General features: G+C 39.3%; 2 protein-coding genes across 2 annotated transcripts; one reads left to right on the forward strand and one right to left on the reverse strand.

The window, feature by feature from the left end:
- Nucleotides 1-967: 967 nt before the first annotated feature.
- On the reverse strand, nt 968-6,428 carry LOC149290191 (corrinoid adenosyltransferase MMAB-like). The gene is made up of 9 exons (XM_089489435.1): nt 6,340-6,428; nt 5,479-5,534; nt 5,292-5,385; nt 3,426-3,483; nt 2,883-2,955; nt 2,399-2,496; nt 1,660-1,724; nt 1,456-1,515; nt 968-1,055 (listed from the first exon to the last, which is right to left on the reverse strand). Exons 1-9 carry the CDS (start codon nt 6,426-6,428, stop codon nt 968-970), a joined length of 681 nt encoding a protein of 226 aa, XP_089345561.1.
- Nucleotides 6,429-8,245: 1,817 nt separating this feature from the next.
- MVK (mevalonate kinase) lies at nt 8,246-19,354 on the forward strand. Its single transcript, XM_089489436.1, has 10 exons — nt 8,246-8,326; nt 12,054-12,201; nt 12,744-12,885; nt 13,763-13,918; nt 15,244-15,347; nt 15,831-15,876; nt 16,843-16,933; nt 17,322-17,438; nt 17,781-17,934; nt 19,203-19,354. The coding sequence occupies exons 1-10, from the start codon at nt 8,246-8,248 to the stop codon at nt 19,352-19,354; spliced, it is 1,191 nt and encodes a 396-aa protein (XP_089345562.1).
- Nucleotides 19,355-24,153: the final 4,799 nt, after the last annotated feature.

A 24,153-nucleotide genomic window follows, 5' to 3' on the forward strand; every position in this document is an offset into this window, starting at 1 on the left:
TTTATACTGCATATTCTGGCAAAGTTGCCTACTTTTATGGAATGAGAAAGCAAAACATAACACACAGAATGTCAAAAGATGAACAGCATGAACAAAAGCCATGGATTAAAGAAAAGTAAGTAGTGGAGAGGAGTTAATGTGTAATGTACATTTATACTATACCGCCATGTTTAAAGAAGAAAAATGGTATCCCATCTTCAATATTTTGGGAATGAGTAGTTTAGAGACAAACTGACTTATCGGACAAACTGAGTATGTTGTAGGAAGACTGTATTAGACAAAAACCTAACAAGTGTCATTTGAGAATATGCATTTACATGCCAAACTACCTCTTGAATAAGTTGGTGGCAGTATAGGCAAAGTAGAAGGCTATCCCCTATTCTGTAACAATCATGACTAGGTATCGCTTATTTTCTACTATTTTATTTTGTACTAAGTGCAACATGGCTAGAGATCAGTGTCTTTAAAGAGCCCTTAGATCTCTTGCAACTAAAGGACACTCCTGGTGATATTGAACCTTTTTGTTTTTCCAATTTTAAGGAATTATGCAGTCTAGCATGTTGCCTGTCAAATGTAAAAAAAAAAATTTATTCAAGTGCACCAAACTTTACTGAAGAAAATCAATCATTTAATATTTAAACAATATTGGAAATATGTTATCTTTCAGTTATAAAACAACACTTAATCACTCCCCTTTAAGAAATAACGCTCCACGTTGCTGCCATATCCGCCATACTAACAGAGACAATGTCCTATTTTGTTCAGTAGCTGACGTTTAAACTTCTAACTTTGTCTGATCCTTTAAATCCCAGTTTGAATGGTTCTCGGCATACCCCTTCACCGTGTTTAACAGGAGCACATTTAAAGGCTGGACACCACAGACACTGTGCTTTGAGCATCATCTTCTGGTTGCGTCACCGTCAAGTCTAAATAACAAAGGTGCTCCCTATGTTGATTAACCGAGACTTCATGCTTGTATCCTTGTATATGATGTCTCGGGTTTGCCTTCTGTTTTGGCTGCATACCTTGCCAATGTAAAAAGGTAATCACTCAGCCTGAAAGATAAAGATAAGACTAAGGTAAAGAGAACCAGAACTTTGTCATTTAGAAATATCTAATGTATCCATTACAAATGACAATTAGCAACTGAGGCACAAATTTTATGTAAGAGCTCAGCTTTTTTTTATTGAATTCTGTATTAGCAGGTATTGGTAATGGATACCCCATTGCCAGAATTATGCATTTGTATTAATATTGTAAAATATATTACAATGTACACTAAAATCTGTTTCCCACAGGGGAAAAAAAATACTATGATATACTGAGAGCATGGCATTTAATAGAACAGTCATATTGCCTAGTGAAATTAAAGACAATACCAACATTGAGCTTTCAGTTAAGTGCCTGGTAATTTGGGTGCATTTGAGCTACCTGTGTCTGCTTTGTTGTTTTTACCTGTTCAAATATTTTCCAACATTTGGATCTGCCTCTCCGTCCTTTATGATTTTGAATGTGCTAGTAATGAAAAGACAGTTAGTATATACATCTGAACCACTTTCTTGACAGTCTGTCCCAGGACATCAAAACATCTCATAAGGTACAGATTCCACAACTGAAGCGGAGACACGTTCATTATTGTTAGTCTTATTTATTCCTTACCGTCTCTCTGCTCTGCGACATACAGCTCTGGCTACGTGCAGGGATGCGCTGGTTTTGCCTCCTGACTAAAGGAACAGAGCAGCTTAGAACAGGTCAACTCCAGAGGAAGTTGGTTATAGCAAGCATTCTATTTCAGAGCAGACATGCAATTACAGACTGAACTGTCAAGTAAGCTGCGCTAACTGCTTTACCTTATGTAAATATTTAGCACATTACTTTGTATCTCCTTGCAACACAAGGCAGCCAAATGAGATCAAAGTAATTTAAACAGCTGGTTCAGCTTTATTTAACCTACATGTTTAATGCGTCCAGATCCCATTGAAACAAAGTGAGGCTGTGCTAAGAGTCTTTAGGTCTCCATGTCCGCAGAACTGTGTCAATCAAACTGGTCATTTTTGGTACTTGTAACAATGATGTAAAATTACGTAGAACATTTCCCAAATGAAGGATGACACTATTCTGCTTTTGTGAAGTACAGACAAAAGAACCTGCGCCAAGGGTACAGCTCTATTTGGCCAAAAGAGAATTGAGTCTTCACTTGAAGCCAACACCTCTCAGTTGGCCAACATAGTAAGAAATTGAATATCACACATTTTTCAGATGCAATCACGGAAAAAACGGCATGTATAATCTTTACCCAGAGTAGCAAGATAAGCACACATAAGAAAAGTAAATACGGAGGCGCTTTGCATTTCTCTCCTGCCCCCCCAACTAATTTCTGCTTTAAAGTCATACATACCGGAAGAATGAAGTTATGCAGCGGGGGAAGCTGTGCTGTGTATTTATCTATCCACTGCTCCAGTTCCTGGACAGGTTCTGAGCTGAATGTTGTTTTGACTGTTAAAAGAAGCATTGTTACCCTTTCGCCAACGATGGATGAATGACAAATACATGTCAGCTTGCCTATTTTTATGAAAGTCTACTGAACATGGCATATAGTCGCATAGAACAAGGGCATTGGCATTGCTTGTGATGTTGCCTGTGCAACAGCGATACTCTTATATATAAAGCTAGTTTCTTTTAGAATTAAGCCGTACAGTGGTTACCAACAGGCCTAGCTGGTTGGCATATGAGTCGCTAACCAGATGATTCGGTCGGATTTTAATGCTGCACCAGTTTGACATAATTTGGCTTGCGACTCCATTATAAATCACCCCATTGCGATTTAGAACTCAAAATAAAAGTGTGAGACATTATGATCTTTAGAAAGAAGCGGGATTTACCTATGTGGCTTTGTCTGGCGGAAGACAGGGGTGTTGCAATGTTTGAACCAATATCCTGCAGCATACACTGAATCTGTTGGAGAGAATTTGTGTTCACTATACCTGTATTAACTATACTATTGCCATAGTACTAGTTACAGTATTGTAACAGACAAAAATGTCCCCCTTTACCCAAGTAAAATAACCTCAGAAGCCAAACAATTTTGAATTCATATGAATCGTGTATTTTAAGGCCATTAGATTTTCTCTTACTATGGCTGCAAGGGGGAAGCCACCAGATGACCCCGTTTTAATATGCAGATATGGAAAATCCTACCAATGTATACTTTAAGAGTACTCAATAAAAATATAGGTATAGCTAAGCAACTTCGGGGTAATGGACAGAGCACAGTGCAGCAAACACAATACATTTACACGTATTAACCATGGCCAGAGTTTGCAAACACTACATTAGGAAGGGCCAAACTTGTGGAGCTATTCATAGCCCTGCATAATGGTAAGTTAAATGACTAGGCTAAGAAATTCAGCCCTTACTTAGTTTACCTTCTCAAGCTCGGACACAAATGGGAGACCAGCATCAAGTCCAAATTCTCTGGCTAGCCTAGTATTAAAAAGAAAAGTTCAAAACACAAAACTAGAGCAACAGCTCAATTGTCTTTCCATCTTTTTTTTTGTTACACTGCACGCTTTGTAAACCTCCTCTCATATTGCTAACTAAACATTAAATATGCTTGTGCGGGTTCACCGTCAATCAGCTACCACTGTTCTAAGACACTGAAATGCAATTCTTGTGAGATGGACATCATGTTTACTTAAAAGCTGTAACTCTCCATGGAAGCTTCACAAATATATATTTATTACAATTCTCCAGACGAAAGCCTTAAGCTGCTAAGGTTATTGCGGGGGAATCTCAGTCTATTTTTCTTTACTTTTTTGCCGTGCGTACTTTAACCCCTTAAGGACCAGGCTGTGTTTTACCTTTTGTACCATTGGGACCGAGGCTGTTTTAATACTTTTGCGGTGTTCGTGTTTAGATGTAATTTTCTCTTCACTCATTTAGTGAACCCACACAAATTATATGTTGTTTTGTTTCAGGACAAGAAGGGCTTTCTTCAGATACCATTGTTTTAATCATATCTAATTTCCCATAAAAAAAATAAAATATGATGAAAAATGTAAAAAAAACCCACATTTTCTGACTTTTACCCCAAAAATCTTTTACTCATCCAAAAAAGCTAATGAAAAACCCTACTAAATATATTCTACTATTTGTCCTGAGTTTAGAAATACCCAATGTTTTTATGTTTTTTTGCTTTTTTCTGCACGTTATGGAGCATTAAGTACAGGTAGCGTTTTGCTATTTCAAAACCATTTTTTCCAAATCTGGTAATTCTTCCCCCATGTGCCATTTCGGGTATCTTTGAACCCGGCCAATGCAATTTACCCCATCAAATCATATATTTTTGAAAACTAGACACCCCTAGGTATTTCAAATGCTAGTATTTAACCCTTTCCATGCATCAGATTCTACCACCAGCCTTTGCCACACTTCGTGGTAGTATTTTTCTTTTTTTATTTTTTTCACACAAATTGTACTTTGGGTATAAATTTATAGCTCCATGTATACGTCACTATCAAACAACACCCTAATATGTGTTCAGGAACATCTCCTGAGTTCAGTCATACCCCACATGTATGGGTTTGTCTGGTGTTTGAGGTTTTTAAATTTTTTTATTTTAAATATTTTACTAATCACATAGTGACTTGTATGGTTGAATGCAGTACCTGTATTCAACCAGCAAGTGGAGCCAGAGTTCTCTAGAAGGTCAGGAGACTGTCTAGCGAACTTTTTCAACTTTATTATTTTTTTTCCGGGGCCGCCGCCATCTTGCGGATGGTGAAGACTGCGTGTAGCTGCGGCTGTGACCGCTCTCCGGAGCGGTCACAGTCCATCAAGAGGTAAGTGTTTGGTGTCGCTGGATGCCTCCTGATCGAGGCATTCCAGCGACACCATTGAAGTTTAGGAGGTGATCGTTGATCGCCTCCTAAACGCTTTTAAAACGGGCGGCTGTTGACGCCCCGGGGAGGGGCCAGACATGGCCCATCATGCCGATCTCGGTATTGCTGAATGCCTCGACATCGAGGCATTACAGCAACACCGTTTAAGCTTAGAAAGTGATCATTGATCACTTTCTAAGCTTGTTTAAGTCTGATGACGTGTCAGGCACGTCATAGGTCGGTAAGTGACCGTTTTGCATGACGTGCCTGACCCGGCAATGGACGTTAAGGGATTAAAAAGTGACAGATCCACTTTATTGTTTACAGCCTGTAGTCTGCTCTAAATTACTTTTGCGTTATACATTATGCCCAAAACATTAAAAAAACCTCCCATTCTGAGTAGAGCTTTACCCAATAGCTGAGCTCAACTCGTCAGTGGCTCCCAGTGCTTCAAATACCAGATCATCCTTAGGCCTCCTCTCTCCTGTGTATGTGCTGGAGAAACCTTGATATAAACAAAAAAATAGGTTTAACGAAACAGATCATGTTGTGTGGTATTTTAAAAAAACCAAAAACAAAACATTTATAAACAACACACCTTTATCTCCTGTTTTCGTATAGATTTTGGGGAACTTCTTTGGTTTCTTGATGGAGCTATGAATAAAAGCAAAGGTATTGGGTACAGGTTAGAGGTAAACAGAGATGGTGCTTAACATTATATCATTAACATTAATTAGTGTACAGCTTATCTATCTAAAGGGGAATGTGACTGCCTTTTGCAGCCCCCTCCCTCCAAGTGGGAAAAATTTAAAAATAGCTTAATTTGTTTCTTTGTATTCTTCTGGAGTAAACACAGGAAGGATGGGTAGAAAGGTTGAACTTGATGGACTTAAGTCTTTTTTCAACCTAAATTACTATGTTAGTATGTCACAGGAGTCAGCATCAAAGTGGCAGCTCCGTGCAGACTTTCTCGAGACCAAATAATCATGCAGACCTCAGTGCCAAGCCATAATACATATATATCAGAGCTTTAATATGTAATTGTATAATATATATACACACATATATATATATATATATATATATATATATATATATATACACACACACACACACACGAGTCAAAACTCTATACTTATATATTACTGTACATGAGAGGGATAATGCTCTGTGTTATATAAGTTGTATATGTCTCATGGACCTTTATAATAAGAATAAAACCAGGAAAGGTGAGAATCCAAGCACTATCGCAGAAGGGGGCAGTAGTGGGCGCCCCCATACCCAATGTACTAGTGAGGGGTGAGAGCGCATAGAGGGAGGCGGTATGGCGCCCGTGAGGTACATGTAGAAGGCAGTGACAGGTATCCTTGATGCTGGTGGCTCGGGTAACTCGTTGCACGTGGCACCCATGTATTTTAGTGAAGATAAGCAGGTTTTCCTGTCACCCGCCGTCACTCACCTTTCTTCCGCTCCATTATCACAGAACAGCCGCCTACCCACTATCACCCCGCGCGCAACCCTACGACACATAAACACGGCAGCTGCCATGACACCGTACCCCGCCTACACCTCGCACCACGCCGCGCACAAGTCTATTGGCTCAGAGAAACGACGATTAGCCCCGCCTCATAGCGTCGATTGGTAGAGAGATGTACGGGCCATCTGACCTGAGATTGGCCTAACTTAGTGAAGATTCACAATTGGTGGAGATTTGTGGGCGGTGCTATCTTTTAATTGGGCGAGTGATTTGGAGTTACACTCTGGAGCGGATTGGTTGGCTGTCAGGAACTGGTCCTACCTTGATGATTTTGTCTGTCAGTACGTTGTGTGAGCTATTGATTGATTGGTTGGCTTTGGATACCTTCACAGAGGGAATTACACTACACCTGGCACGTGAAGGTAAATACGGCCACTGACACTATATATATCTATATATAAATATATGAGGTTCCTTCACTTTAGGCGTGTTACGTTGCGCTATTGACTGCCTATTAAAGCACATCTCTTCTTTATACTTTGACAGCCACTTCCCCATGTTGTACCTATCTGAGTGTAAAGCAGGCTGTCACCTCTCGTCACAGCCCTCGTACATTCACGTTGTAGATCGGTGATTGCAGGAGATGGCTGGATCTGAATCCCAGCTGCCTGAACGTTCTCTTTTTGCTGCAATCACCTTTAACCCCTTAAGGACCAGGGCTGTTTTATATTCCCCCCCACTTACAGACCAAATCATTTTAGCCTGATCTCCCTCTGGCTTGTTTAACGTAACCATACAGATTATAATGTCTTGTTGTTTTTTTGTCCCCGGGGGATTCAGATCTTTTGTTTTTTAATAAATAGAACGTAATATTTTTATGCAGTAATACATAAAAAAAAAAAAATATATATATATATAAAAAAAAATAGTTTGGGATTTCTTCCACAGGATGGGTGCCATTTCCAAATTATGCAGCATCGCCTAAATACAGCAATATCTCACATGCCTATATTCCTTCGTGTTTTGGAAGGCCATGTTTGGGGTGCGAGCCGCAGAGGGTACAAGATGTTTATTACAGTTTTAGTCAATTTGTTTTTTTCACTTTTTCACTTTATTATTAGTATCTATTTATTTGATACTTTATTGTAGACTTCTCGTGTAACATGAAGGTATCCCTTAAAATGTCATAATGGCATCATGGGGGTCTTATATTTATTCAGGACTTATTTATTTTACTTTTTTTTATTATTCTTTTTAGAATTTGTACGTTCATCAGCAGGGGTCTATAGAGACCCCAATAGCATAAATCAGTGGCACCTAAATAAAAATGTGTGTGTGTGCAGAGTTCAATTTTTTTAACGTATAACACGTACTGTATGATGAACTATACATATAAAAAGTGTATTGAAGGAATATTTAATATATTTTTTATATATTAAAAATATATTGGTTAAAAAGCAATATATAAATTGTGTGGGTATACTAAACGTAAAAAAACAGAAACTTTATTGAACAAATACTAAAAAATGTCTAGAGTCACTTACATAGGAAAACCCCACGAATGTGTTAAGGGATCATTTTTGTTGCATTGAACGTTACTAGGAATGTTCTTCCTAATGCTACATTTAACTCCAAAAGTGTTAAATTCAGCATAGTAAGTGAAACAGCACCTTTAAATCATTCCCGTATGATGGATATTACCCAGTAAGTTTTCCAGCTTCATTATATATTTTTCCATACTATTGTAATGTGATAATAGAATTCTTATTAGCGGTAAACTATTATACCATCACTCACAATGCTGTGTACTATGTGCCAAGATGGTATCACACTCTAATTTTAATTTCATATATTTGAAATTATATTTTTTTATATAGTGACCTTCACAATGACGATAGAGAAAGAGCTCTTTGTGTCTGCACCCGGGAAAGTCATTTTGCATGGGGAGCATGCCGTGGTACATGGCAAGGTGATGTATATTATCTTGTTGCTTTATACATAACCCATAATGAATCTGCATATCGCGCCAATTTGGCTTTGTAAGTAAGATTATTACTGATCATACCCTGCAGTGCTGTACATCTAGTCTGCCCTTTTTTTCATTTTAATCAATCCTCGATCTGGTCTTAGACATAGCTTTATGTCTATCCTATGCATGTTTAAATTTCTTAACTACATAAGCCTCTACCACTCCTGATGGGAGGCTGTTCCATTTATCTATCGCATTCTCTGAGGAAAAAAAAAAAAAGAGCATAACAAGTAGTGCATCGTACAACAATTTGGACTTAGAGTAGCAAAACGTTATGGGGGTCCTACAAGGTCCGAGGGGGGGCTACAAGGTGCGGCCCGCCTGAGGGGAGGTTAATGGAAAAAACAGTGTAGAAATTACATTTTTTAATGCTTCGTAGTGACTTAGACTGTCCTGATGTGTGTGTTTTTGGGTGTTGGTGTGGCAGAGCCTGTCCTGGTGTGTGTGTTTGAGGTTTTGCAGAGCCTGTCCTGGTGTGTGTGTTTGGGTGTCGGTGTGGCAGAGCCTGTCCTGGTGTGTGTGTTTGAGGTTTTGCAGAGCCTGTCCTGGTGTGTGTGTTTGGGTGTCGGTGTGGCAGAGCCTCTCCTGGTGTGTGTGTTTGGGTGTCGGTGTGGCAGAGCCTGTCCTGGTGTGTATTTGGTCATCTGATTCCTGGCACTTTACTTTCTGTAGGAATAAATAAACTATTTAATTTTACTTATCCAGAGATAAAACCCCTTCCTGAATTTGTAGTCACTTCAGAGGACAAAACTTTCTTGGCCCAGAAATCAGTGAGAGGAAAAGTAAAGGTTTTGTGTTATTTACTTTGTTTCTATCTGCATATTTTATTAAAAATTATCAGTGGCAGTAAATTGTGGCTTCAGGCGTCCCGTGTATGATGACTTTTTTAAGTGTATGGATGTACTCCCAATCCCATCACATAAGATTCTATTATATATTATCTGCCGAGCACTGATGTTCTCTTTATCCAGTATACATGGATGCCGAGGCGTTAAGGTTGTCTATTTTATTTATTTCCATAAAATGGCCACCAAAATCCTCAGCACCACGCCATTGATGCTCTTGATCCGGCCCTGATCAACTCTGTGTGCGTCAGCCAGCTTAAATCTAGCTTGTACCCACAGTGTGCTCCAGCCTTATGCAGTTTTATTTGGCTAAACTTGTTTTAAATGGTTTGTTGGCTGACTTTGTTTTACCGTTTAAATAATTTAGTATTGATAGAATGACATATAAAAGTTGATCAAAAAAACTCTTCCACTGCTTCTTTCATTATCGCCAAATTAACCCTGTATTAATATCCATTAAAGGCTAAAAGGCCATGTTTTCTCTCAGTGAAAAATGAGTGCGGCCCACACACACACATACATTTCTGATGAAGTGGCCCACTGCAGGAAAAACTTGGACACCCCTGATCTAGAAGCAGTGGGATATGCAGTCCACAGTTAGAACAGCCAAACTACTGTATTGTGTAAACATTGTTTCAATAAAGAATGCTACTAGATGTATAGACAGACTGATCTCCTACCCATCATAATACATAGAAACATAGAAAGTGACGGCAGATAAGAACCAGTAGGCCCATCCAGTCTGCCCAACCTCTGAGTACTTTCCTTTAGTACTTGCCCTTATCCTATATCTAGCTTGGCCTTATGCCTATCCCATGCTTGCTTAAATGACTTTACTGTATTAACATCTACCACTTCTGCTGGGAGGCTATTCCATGCGTCTACTACCCTTTCCGTAAAGTAATATTTTCTGATGTTACCATTAAACCTTTGCCCCTCTAGTTTATGCTTGTGTCCTCTTGTTGTGGTAGTATTTCTCCTTTTAAATAAACTCTCTTCCTTTACCTTGTTGATTCCCTTTAAGTATTTAAATGTTTCTATCATATCCCCCCTGTCCCGTCTTTTTTCCAGGCTATATAGGTTAAGATCCTTTAACCTGTCCTGGTAAGGTTTATCTTGTAATCCATAAACCATTTTAGTAGCCCTTCTCTGCACTTTCTCCAACATTTCTATATCCTTCTGGAGATACGGTCTCCAGGACTTACACAATACTCCAAGTGAGGTCTCACCAGTAATCTGTACAACGGCATGAGCACTTCCCTCCTTCTACTGCTAATACCTCTCGCTATACAACCAAGCATTCTGCTAGCATTACCTGCTGCTCTACTGCATGGTCTGCCTACCTTTAAATCCTCAGAAATAATTACCCCTAAATCCCTTTCTTCACACTTTGCATTTATCCACATTAAATGCCAATTGCCACAGCTCTGACCATTTTTCCAGTTTTCCTAGATCGTTTGCCATTTGGCTTCTTCCTCCAGGAACATCAACCCTGTTGCAAATTTTTGTGTCGTCAGCAAATAAACATACCTCTCCATCAATACCATCTGCGATATCACTAATAAAAATATTAAAGAGAATGGGTCCAAGTACAGATCCCTGAGGTATCCCACTGGTAACAAGACCTTGTTCTGAATATACGCCATTCACTACAACCCTCTGTTGTCTGTCACTCAGCCACTCCTTAATCCATTCAACAACATTGGGATCTAAACCCAGAGATTGCAGTTTATTTATAAGTCTTCTATGTGGGACAGTGTCAAAGGCCTTACTGAAATCCAGATATGCAATGTCTACTGCAGCACCTTGATCAATTACTTTAGTCACCCAATCAAAACAATCAATAAGATTAGTTTGGCCTGATCTTCCTGAGGAAAACCCAGGTTGTTTTTGATCTTGAAACCCATGTGACTTCAGATGTTCAACAATCCTTTCCTTTAACATAGTTTCCATTAATTTCCCCACTACAGATGTAAGACTAACTGGCCTGTAGTTGCCCGACTCCTCCCTACTGCCTTTTTTGTGAATGGGCACAACATTCGCTACTTTCCAATCCCCAGGGACAACTCCCGTTACCAATGATTCGTTAAATATATCGGTTAACGGTTTTGCTAGTACACCCCGAAGCTCTTTTAATAACTTGGGGTGTATCCCATCAGGCCCCATCGACTTATTTGTCTTTACCTTAGACAACTGAAGTAGAACCTCCGCCTCGATAAACTCACATATTTCAAATGATTCAGTCTTTTTTCCCAGCTGAGGTCCCATTCCATCATTTTCATCTGTAAAACCTGAACAGAAATATTCATTGAGGCAGTCAGCTAAACCTTTATCCTCTTCTACATATATTCCTTTTGTTTTTAGTCTAACTAATCCTTGTTTAACTTTTCCTTTATTACAATATGACATCTAGTTTTAGGACTGCTTAACATGTGCCGTTGCCATACACAAGCAACGTAGAAGTTGAGCTGGTGAGAGGCATTAGATATTTTTATAATATAATGCAGTAGAGTCTAATCGATCTTGAGGCAGCGAAAACCTGCAATGGCTGCTTCTAGTCCCACATGCCTTAAATTGAACAGCAGTGGCTGATGGTAGCTTTTTACATGTAACATTAAGCAGAATGAGTTTGCTAGTCATCTGACCGTCAATATATTTAATTTATAGTGTAAAGAAAGTCTGGCTTATCCTCCATAGATTATATTGCCCTCCATTACATATTACATTAGTTTGTAATAATTATATGCAGTGAAAGATTGCTAGAACATAATATATACATGTATTTTGCTGCACTAAATGTATTTTTACTTCTCTGCATACAGGTGGCTTTGGCGGTGAGTCTTAATTTAAGAACATTCCTTAGGATAAGACCGCGCAACGATAATACGGTTTTTATAAACCTGCCAAATATCGGTACCAAGCTAAGATGGGATATCTCTGAACTACAATCACTTGTTCCTGCTTTCCAAGGTTAGTGTATTTTTTTTGGGGTGATTTCTTATAATGTTCTTGAGTTTTAAATGTTCTACGAGTCTAGTTATTGGATGTCAATGGAACATTTTGAATACAAAACTGCAGATAAGCATTTCTAGGAATAGATCACTGTGTGTGTGTGTATTTAGATGTGATATATATATATATATATATATATATATATATATATATATATATATACTGTGTGTGTGTATTTAGATGTGATGTGATAGATATATATATATATATATATATATATATATTCTAATCATGGGGAAAGAAAATAAATATATTTATGGAGCGCAGTTAAGTTGTTGTGATGATGTAATGATATAACTGTGTGCATATAGTCGGATATTTATTGACTTCATAGCCCAATCATTTCTATGTGTCTGCTTTATGTGGTTGTGTTTGGGACTTTTTCTACAAGTCCAAATGCTGCACCAGCAATAAGTGTGCGCTAACTTTGTACATTATTTTACAGCTGAAAAACCTTTTAGATATTGCTGTAATATATTACGTATTAACTTGTCCGGCAGATTCTGGAAATGAACCCATGAGCCCCAGTCCTGAGCATCTGGACATCCTGAAGACATTTGCTAGATTTCCAGATGGGTCCAAGGATGCTGAGAGCCTCGCTGTGCTGGCTTTTCTGTACCTGTACTTGTGTATATGTGGCAAGTAAGTAAAACAGAAACATATGACAGCAGACAATTACCATTTAGCCCATCTAGTCCAAAATATGCCCGTTTGACATATCCCTTTGGCCAGCAAAAGAACTGATTATCTTCTATTTGATTTTAGGATATAGTGTTTGCTTTGGTTTTACACTTAGTTAGAAAGATATTCATGCTTCTTGCATCTGTATGACTCGGGTTATTTATATTTCAGTATTATAAGTTTGGTTGCCGACCAGTAGTTTGTAGTTTCCATTGCCATCTATGGAAACTTTCTGTAAATCAATATAGTATAAAAAAAAAAAAAAAAAGCCAAGCAGCACAAATCACACAAATAGAATTTAACATCACCGAGGGGTTTATTCTGTAAACTGTGAAACATTTCAATTTGTTAGGGCCAGCACTAGGGAGCATTGCTCGGAAGAATGGCCAGATTGGCCTGCATAATTCATAGTAAAATCTGTTGATGTTCAATAAATCACCCCACATTAACTAATCATTATACAGGGCCAGCTCAGCAGGAAAATCTCACTTGGCTTGGCAGTGATTTTATTGAATAAACCTTTCAGACATCCTGAGGGCAGAACAAAATTGCTAAATACTGTAATCCTCCTAGAGGACTGGATGGACAACCCAACACCGTCACCCACGCTGCTGCTTACTTCTGCAAAAAATAAATTTTGAGTAGGACTGCTCCTATGAGATGGCCTTTTTACAAATGATTATAATTTATTGTTTTATATGGGGACATCATATCCCGTAGCGCTGTGCAGTGGAATTCGGTGTATTACCGAATATGTCTTGGTTACACACTTGGATTCTTGTTTGTGTTGCATAGTCTTATAGAGCATGTTTTTAAGTCTGTATTGTGTTTTTCGTAGAGATTTACCAAGTATGGATATAACCGTTTGGTCCCAGCTGCCCACCGGAGCCGGGTTGGGATCGAGCGCTGCATACTCCGTGTGTGTCGCCTCTGCTTTGCTAACATTTAGCGGCAGAGTAGCTGACCCGTTGAAAGAAAGTGCCGAGACGTTAAGGTAACATCCGTGAACTGATCCGCATCTTGTTTTCATATAAAAGAGAGGGGCCAAGATTTCTGGTTATTCTCTCTTAAAGAGACACAGGATAATTCATTGATTTCAGCCATTTTGATTGATCCACCTCTGCTTAAGCAGGGGTATCCAGAAATATTGGCCTTCTGGCAGTCGTTCGGGTCTGGAGTTAAATTCTCCAGACCCGAACTGCCGTACCTTTTAAATGATAAGTGCCAGCCTACCTTGTAAATAGCTTGATTTTCCATGTGACGTTCAATTAGTGCAGGTAAACAGGCTTGCAAAATTAAATTGTAAAGTGCCTCTGAGGTTATTTCAGTCCAGGACCTGTGATTACGTTGGGCGTGAATAGAAGGTGCTTGCTAATTTATTATGCAACTACAAGCACAAAATCAGGACACATTATAGATATTCAGATTAGATTACTTGTATGTTTTATTAATGTGTGTCCTGGGATCCCCAGCGACTATTAGAAAGTGAATATATACCCCAAGCATATTATAGTTGCCAGATCATTAAAATGCAACCTTTATCTCCTTAAATCACTCATTGTTTAATAGGAGTAAAGTAGATTAACAGAACTTCCTCTAATACTAAGTATGTTAGAATATATTGTTTTTCACTGTAATTATATGATGTGCTCATTCTTGACTCTATGGAGGGTTTCTGGCCATGTCCACCGACCCAAAGAAAGATGAACTGAGCTTTCGTAAAAGCAAACTCAGACTTGTTTATTCACTCAAGGTACAGTTGTCAGGAGAGTTGTGATTTCACCTCCTTGACTCTACCATACATAATGTAGAGCCAAGCCCAATGAGCTCCTGTCGCAGAAGCAATAAGCTTGGCTGGCCCTGTATAGTGTGCAGTTAAATCAGTGAGATTTCTCCACTAATTAAATTATACATTGTGTAGACCCAGCTCGGCCCTTTTTTTTTTTTTTTGCTGAAGAAAGTCACCAGTGTTGGCCCGTCATAATAAAAAGAGATTCCAAACAACTATTCTGCAAACACTCTTTAGTGAATAGACCCCACTGTTATGTAACCTTCTCATAACCACTAGAGGGAGGCCATGAATGGCACTTGAGAGTCTAAATAGCATCACATCATACATGTTCAAAAACAAATTATCTTTGTTTTTATTTAGTATGTGTGGTATACTGAGAACATTGGAGTGTGGCACTCACTGTATTAACATTTTGATGTCCCCAAGCGCTGTTTATTGTGCTAAACATTGCTTAAGTATTATGGTGCCTCATCCTAGCTCAAAACCCTGCTGTGATTTCCTACCAAATGACATTGTTTCTTTTGCAGTTGGACAAGAACCGATCTGGACATAATTAACAGCTGGGCTTTCCAAGGTGAAAAGGTCATCCATGGAAATCCATCAGGAGTTGATAATGCTGTAGGGACCTGGGGTAAGCAATTCTCTATAACCAGAACAACAATAAAGAACCAGGCGTTTTATAACATGATCAGACATTTCTCATCCTTAACCATCTTACCCCTTCCTCTCTTCATACCTACTCCTCCTACCAACTCTTACCACTTCATTTAATCCATCCCCAAACACTCGCCTTGGTATTCTTCTGTCTTCCACTGTGCCTCTTTCTTCTGTTTCTCTTACATGTGTTCCACCTTACTTAATATAACATAATCACAGTCAAGTATTTGTAAATTGAATCTGATTACTCAAGCCAAGTGACATGTAAAGCTTGCATTCATACCGGGCCACCAAACACACTAGAAGCAACAATAGCATTGTGTTTTGGACACCGAAAATCTTTCCACGTGTTAAGATGCCTTGAAAAAATTTCCAAGCCCCTCATCTACAACTAAGAATTTTACTTTTAATATATCTTATTTTATAAAATTGTATTATTTTGTTGCTTTTTTTTAAGGTGGTGTTTTACGATATCAAGCTGGGAGAATAACCCCAATGGTTAGGTGGGTGTTTTGTTTTTTTTTTCCCCTTTTTCTATTTCGATGTATTTAATTGGTTCAGTGATTTTACAACATGCAGTAACCCTTCACACCAAAACCCTCAAGCTTAAGAAATTACCATAGTGTAGCAGAGAGTGTAGATTTAAAATACAATTCAGTTGTTTGCCCGCTGACCCAAAATGCTTGTTCAGTTATGGACACATGACGGTTAGCCCCGCCAGCCTGCAGCAATCTAGAAGAAAAACATGTATATGTTCTGCTACCCCAATGTTCTTATACCCTCCACTAATTCTTTTCTTAGACACAGGGGAAATGGGCACGCAAATTCTCCTTTTGCCTTAAATAATGATACATGGATGGCCTCCGCCTGACACTAAAATGTTCACCTGTCACTCAAGCACGATTGAATAGAACTGGTCATTACTCTGAAGGAGGTGACCTTTGTGGGAGGTCATGTGTGCTTCACTGTTTTTTGTTTTTTTTTGTATTTTACTATCAGGGTAAACTGTGTCCTGTAATGGCCTGTGTTATACCATTGCAAATAGGAAGGCCGGCAACGGCCACCCCAGGGGGCCATTTTAGTCAAATGGCCCAATAATAAAGCTTACCAAGAGACATCTTGTAGAGCAGACATGCTCTATATGCACTATCCAGTCATGCCCAAAACATATATAGTTTTGCTTGCTCTATACTTTGTGGTGACTATTTAGAAATGGTATGTGACACTTGGGAAAGGCTTTTTTGACCCAAAATGTTGTAAGAAGGCCGGTCCATATGCTTCCCTGTCCCCTTGACAGCCCTCCCCTAATTGCAGACATTATCCTTTCATTTAAATATTTCTTTAACTAGAAACTCATTTGAATGGATTTGCAGCCAGTTTGGTAACAAAATGAAATGCATTCTAGTTAAACAAAAAAAGAGAAACCGCCTTAGCTTGAAGTAATGGTAATATATGTGTTCTGTCCCCAGGCTACCCAAGCTGCACATTGTACTAACCAACACTCAGGTTCCCCGTAGCACGAAGGTGCTTGTGGCAGGAGTAAAAGACAAGTTGGTGAAGGTTAGTTTATTAGAATATTTCTAGTATAACTGATGTCCTTACTTTTGCTTTATCAATAAGAACTTGACATGTGCAGGGAGCTTTGGATTTAGACTTCAGATGAAAATTGTCCTTTGCCTTCACCACGGTAAAACCTCATGCTTTCTGATCTTCAGATGGTTTTCTTTTTTGTTTGATCACCCACCCCTGTTCATGTGATCCTGCTTTAATAAACATATTTTAATGATACATAATGACAGGGAATAGCACTGCTAAACATGTGCCTTATTACAAAATAGTAAACTAAAACATATGATTGTTTATTCCAGACATTTACTAGGAAATTAGTGTTCCCCAAATGTCTACCTCCACTTAAACAATGCATTTCTTGGATTGTTTTGTCCTACAGTTCCCTCGTATCATGGAGCCCGTCCTATGCTCCATTGATGCCATCTCTCAAGAGTGCCAGCAGGTCTTAGAACATATGGCTACAAGCTTGTCAATGGATCATTATTCTATATTGGAGGTAACACATTTGTTGAAGCAGTTGGACTGCCTTTCCTATATGTGACATTTTCATTGCAACAATCTTCATGGCTGTAACAGAGTTACAGGTCTTCCTTTAAAGGGCAGATTATTCTATTTTAGTGATTGCTGGCATTGGGCATATTTGTTATTGCTACAGTGAATACCATTGCCTTTTCAAGATTTATATTATACTCCGAGTACTACTGAAGTAACTCGGAATACCTTTTCAGCGTCTAGACATAGAAGTGTGAATGATTTTTGCTGTCGGGTTCCACATCATTTGAACTGTATTTTAGCACATGTAAAAATGCTTGACATAACACATTAATTGCTTTTGCAGGAACTGATTGACATCAACCAACACCATTTAAATGTGATAGGTGTTGGGCATCCTTCATTGGACAGGGTGTGTCAGGTGACTGCATCACATGGCCTGCACAGTAAACTCACTGGCTCTGGAGGAGGAGGCTGTGCAATAACTCTGCTTCGTCCTGGTAAGTCACAAAACTCACAAGTAAGATTATTTACTGCAAGGAGTCATCGTTTTGTGAGGTGCTTTGAGAAAAATATTAAGAATTAGATTTATCAATTTTAGCTGACTCACAAAGACCCAATGGCGTTGGCACAGAAGGTGTCGAAGATACATAATAAAATGCCTGTCTGTGTCAAAAATATCAGTGGATACATAACATTTTGCCCGAATAAAAATTCTTTTTTTAATATGATTTTTTTCATATGTATTTCAGTCATTTTTCCCTGTAAATGGGAAAAAAAAGATGACTGGTCTAGCACACATTGGAGGTCATGTATAGAAAAGAAAAAAAAAAAAAAAGGACTCTGGGACAGATTTCGAAATTGATTTTATTTCCATATCAACCAATGGGGCTTGTTCGATCAACAGAACCATTCCAGTGGTTGCTATGGTGATAAGATCACTCTTCAATAGTTTCAAGATACTTTTTACGCATAACCCCCAATGATATACATGATCTAAGATCTGTAATCCATGGATTTTCAGAGTTTCCTCGAGTAACCCCATATTACATTTTCCTTGATATACGGACGACACTGTCTGGTGCCACCTATGCCAATGTGAGCCTGAAAACCTGCACTTTTGCTAACATAATACTCTTGATATCCAGAGAAATGTAAGATTTTAGCTCTAGCTAATGTATACATTATGTTAGGTATATTCCAAGAAAATATGCTCATTCAATTACAATTTTAACTGGGTTACTCCAAGACATACCCATATTGTGGGATCCTAGAATTCCTAATACATAATGTTCGCTTTGCTGTACTCACTCTGCATAGAATATGGAAACTTTAGATAAGGATGTTTTTCTTACTAGCACAATCTATGGATTGAACATTTAAATTGGGAATCTCATACTGTATAAAGGCCCATGTTACCTGTCCTAGCACAAGGAAATCCTAGAAAATATGGCTCATTGGTGTAATAGTCCTTGATGACTGGCATTGAAAATTACTGATGTAGCAGGCAGGAGTTTCAAGTGAAGTCACTGCTTGACATCATCGTCGATCATCATCGTGTGAATCAGAAATATAATAATCCTAAACCTGAGAGGGAGAGATGGTATTCAGGATACTCAAGTCTGGATTGCATTGGAAAGGATATGCATCAGTATAATATCGTCTCCAGACCTTTTGCTGCTCTTGCTGGTGTCCAAGAAGGACTATGTTCTAGTCCTCTGTGCTTTTACATCTTGTACATTTTGAACAAAATGTTTTTCTTCACCAGATGTGGATCCTGCTGTGGTGGAAGCCTCCAAGCAAGAGCTTACAGCCTGTGGATTCCAGTGCTGGGAAACCATTATAGGGGCCCCTGGTGTTTCTGCACACTCGCCCTCTTCCCTGACAGATAATATATTACAAGCTTTCCTAGATGAGTAAACCTTCAGCACACAGATGATCCTGTTAGTGGAACAGTGGACCTGGAATACATCAATGCAAAATGACATCAGTGTTTCTACAGTGTTCAGGAGACGACGAGTATTTTAAAATAATGCACACGGTCAACTTTGCTTGTTGCAGAAGCCGAAGAGAATGTGCCAAGCGTTTGAGGCTACTAATTACTGCCATTGACAGTAAGATTAATCTGGAGCGATTCCCTTTCTAAAAAAATAAATAAATAAATATATATTATAGTGATCTACTGGCCAAATTAAGAGTTGATAGATGCTTTTGCATCTATGCTATTAAATAGCTCCTACAACTAATTTAATATCACTGTTTCTGGCTTGCATAACCTGTGTTCTGTACAGAGACCTTAATTCATTACTAGTGTAACTATAGTATAGTTACAGGACAGTTATGCAACATAAACACTATTTATAGTGTTTGTCATTCAAAATGACAAAAAAAGTAATTAATTTATATACGCTTTCCCATCTAGTACATTTGGGGGAAAAAAGCGATCTTTTGTTATCTGGACCTTTCTGAAGAGCCACTCAAATTTAGATATATAAAAGGGTGTATATAAGAACTTTTTATGTTTTCTTTAATTATCGATAAAAATGCAGGTTTGGGGGTAATAAACAGGGGCAGAGCGTTATACTATTTACATGTAGAGCTAGGGCAATGGGATGTTTATTTTATTATATTAGTTTATTTCTTTCTAAATAAATAAAAATAACTAATCATGAAGCAACTCTCCATAGACTTGCATTGGGGATTACAATGTGTGTGATCAGCCAGTAGGGGGAGTGATTGGATATCCCACAAGAGAGAGAACCTGTCCTCCGCCAGCCTTCTTGTTGACGTCTGCAATGATGTCTCCTGGAAAGGAATGCCCAATCACCCCGGCAGCCATTACAAATGATTGGTTGGCAATCCTGGCTACTGCTGACGGGGGGGGGGGGGGGGAGTCCAGACTTTCCCAGGAGATGTACCTGCCCCTGCAAGAAAATCAAAACGTACCTGTACGTCCTAAAAGGCTTCTAGGCAGAGCTTTTTAGGACGTACATGTACGTCTATTAAGGACTGATTAAGGACTTAATATGCAATAAATAATTGCATTTTTCTCTTTCAACCCTGCAGATTTCTTTCTTACACATAAAACACTACTAATGTAAAATACTAAGTAAGCACAAAACTGAACCTGCAACTCTTTTAATATTAAAGTGTCCAAACAAAACCAAACTTGCCATATTTCTTCTGATTTTTAATTTGCATCTTATGAGACTCGGTTTTATAGTATGAAGCTCATTCTGCTTTTTTTTATAACACAAAGCTTGTTCTACAGGTGCAGGCCCAAGACATTGTGCTGCTAAATTCCATCTCTCTCACACAGGGCCGCCATCAGGGGTTACAAGTACCGTATTGGCTCGAATATAGGCCGCACTTTTCCCCCCCACTTTAAGTCTTTAAAGTGGGGGTGCGGCCTATATTCGGGGTCTAGCGCCCGACACCCGGGACATGCAGTTCCCGGCGCCGGGCAGGCAGCAGGGTTAGGATACAGATCCCCCGCAGCGGTGCAGGGGACCTGCATCCTACTCTCTGATGCGCTCAGGCAGCCTCCCCTGCCAGCACTTCCCACGGGGGATTGGCACGGGAGATTGTCTAAGCGCATCGTGCAGACGTTCACCGGCAGCGGCGATGAGCGTGAACGACCTCCGCTGCCCGCACGTCTGCCCCCAAGACTTACCAGAGCAGACTCTCGGGTGTCTTGCGGGGCCGGCAGGGGACACCTATGCAATACGCGCATACAACTTCCGGTGCCGGCACATCCGCTGAGTCCCGGCACCGGAAGTTGTATACGCGTATTGCGTAGATGTCCCCGGCCGGCCCGGCAAGACATCCGGGAGTCTGCTCTGGTAAGTCGGGGGGGGGGGGCAGAGTGGCAGCATATCTCGGGGGGGGGGGAGGATAGTGTCAGCATATCTCGGGGGGGGGGGGACAGAGTGGCAGCATATCTCGGGTGGGGGAGAGTGGCAGCATATCTCGGGGGGGGGACAGAGTGGCAGCATATCTCGGGGGGGACAGAGTGGCAGCATATCTCGGGTGGGGGAGAGTGGCAGCATATCTCGGGGGGGGGGGGACAGAGTGGCAGAAAATTTTTTCTTTAAAAAAGCACCAAACTTTTAGGGTGCGGCCTATACACGGGGGCAGCCTTTATCCGAGCCAATACGGTATTACAGTTGTAAGAGGACCAGCCGTCCTGTCATATAAAAGCGTCTTTTAATATAGTCTATGGAGGCTCCCGTCCCACTGGGCCTACCACCCTAGACTTTGTTGGCCTAGGTCAGGATACATCACTAGGTAAACCCAACAGCCAGTTTGGGCCTGAACCCCAATTGCTCATGCATCATCAAATTACATTTATGCTTCCTTCATGGAGTTTTTAGACATTTTTGTATATTTTGTGAAATTATTACAGTAGATTTTTACAATATGGATGGTAGGAAAATGTCAAAATTCTTTTGGGGTGTAAATGTGGTTGATGTGGCACTACTTAGTATCTAGTTAAGGTTGTTAGAATGTATTCTTTTACCACCAAAAAGTTAAAGAATTGTACAGTGGAACGACAATAAGCTATTTTGGTAATGATAATATGACCTTTATAATATGATATACCTGACGAAGGGACCTTGATAATTTTGCAAACTTGCAATCATTAACAACTTAGAAAATGTAGATTCACACTTTATCCTCTTAAACGTTTCCTTGCCAAACCCTTAGGAAGGAAGTCAATGACATTTTAGTTATTGGAAGCTATATTCAAAGGGAAAATAATGCTAATATACAAAAAAGGACTTGACATGAAAAAAAAAGACATACATAGCACTATTTTTGGTGGTCTGCCAGAAAAGCATTTATTTTGCAGATTAAGCGATATAAAAAGGAGTGATAAAAAATATATCAATATATGTATATATTTATCAACCATGGCAGATTAAAGGTGGTCAGAAGTGATATTTACTGACATAACTGTAGCCCACGTATTAATTATCACCCCACTTTATGTACGGAAACATTTGATCTTTACTGTTCTGTGACAGAATCCATCTGTTACACGTGGATTCATCTAGATAACCTTGAAATAAGCGTGGTTTGAATTATCCCTTAACGTGTTGATTTGATGTGAAGGATAGGCTTGTCATGTGAGGCAAAAGCTGGCACTGATAGGTTGTTGCTTAAGAAACTGAGAAAATCAATTGGCTAAGGTTTATTTTACATCATAGATGGTGCAGTAAATGGTGTCTAAGTGGAACATCACCTTTAAGTAATTTACCATACGGTTTTGAGGAATGCTCACCTATACACTAACAAACATGCACTGAACAACATGAACAGACCTATATATCCATACAGACACTAACAATCACTGACACCAATCCCTTTCTAACCGGCCCTAGGGGGTCACTCCCTACTCATGGCACTGCCCTAAGGTGAGCGTTAAAGAAAATAATCTTGAAAAATATAGTCACGTGAATAATAAATGGATTGCATTTTATAACTAAACGGAAGTCATGTCAATAGCATTTTTTGCCTCTTGTGGTTCTTTCTTTTGTTACAGTTCTACAACCATTTAAAATGGACTAATAACTTGGGGCAACACAATCATAACAATTTGCTGATTTTTTTTGCATCTCTACTTTATTCACAGAGTTTTGTTTGGCACTTAAAAAAAACGCAAAGTAAAAGTACTCTTCCAAATGGCAGAATGTCCTGTTTGATTGATCTAATGCTGTTGTGTGCACCAATGCAGTCCTTCCCCATGCACAGATGGTAGATTTTCGTTTGCTATGGCCGTCAGCACTTGTTAATTTCCGCTCTGATGAATTGATTCTAAAGAGGCAGTGACATTATGTGAGATAAGATAGACAGCACCAGGACCAAGGCTGGGGGGAAATGTCAGAGGAACCAGATAAATGGGGAGAGAAATGACAGAGAAAGACAACATGACAATTAGACGGAAAAAAAGTGATTCAAATGGAACTAAAGCAGTAAGCTGTAAAAGGACAATAGCACATAGCCAACCTCAAAGCAACAGATTCCTGTTTACAATTCAGTAGTCTAACTGTTCCCCTTGAATTCATCTAAAATTACATTTAGGAGGAGATTCAGAATTGAGAGGTGTATTCTGTAGCCTTCTTTAATCCAGGTTGTGACAAACTAGTTGATAAGACTGAAAGGGAAGAGAGAGTGTTTCTTTAGCCTCATTCTTTATTCTTCTAATCCCTCATGCAGACTGCATTCCCTGTGTTCTTCTTTACGACCTGATTGAAAATATCTGAGCCATTGTACTTTGGTTTTACAATTCCCTTAAGGCTCTGGAAGCCATTGTAAGCGGCTGTCATAGAACTGTCCACCGGTTCTGTTGTGACAACAAAAACCCAGAGAAAATAGAAAATGTATTGTGAAATAGTGCTCTACAGGCATAACATTGGTAAAAGTCTAGGAATCCACCAGATACCTATTATGAAAATAAGCATTCAATGCAGCATAGCTATGTAAAAAAAAAAGACTGTGCAAAGCTATGGAAAATACATATCAGTATTAGGAACATAAAGTTGTCAACCATAAAATGTTATACAGTGATAAAAGTGAAAACTGTGCAGTCAGGAGATGCTTCTTACCAATTCAACATTTTAGAATTGCATGGCTCAAACAGAGCAATGAAGTTGTAGTGCGTTCGGCCTTACCATACAGGCAAACCAGGCAGAGGTCCAGGGTGCTGACTAGCGAAC

This window comes from Sceloporus occidentalis, unplaced genomic scaffold (assembly GCF_023333645.1).
Source record: "Sceloporus occidentalis isolate IW3139 unplaced genomic scaffold, rSceOcc1.0.p SCAF_40, whole genome shotgun sequence".
Classification (NCBI taxonomy): Eukaryota; Metazoa; Chordata; class Lepidosauria; order Squamata; family Phrynosomatidae; genus Sceloporus; species Sceloporus occidentalis.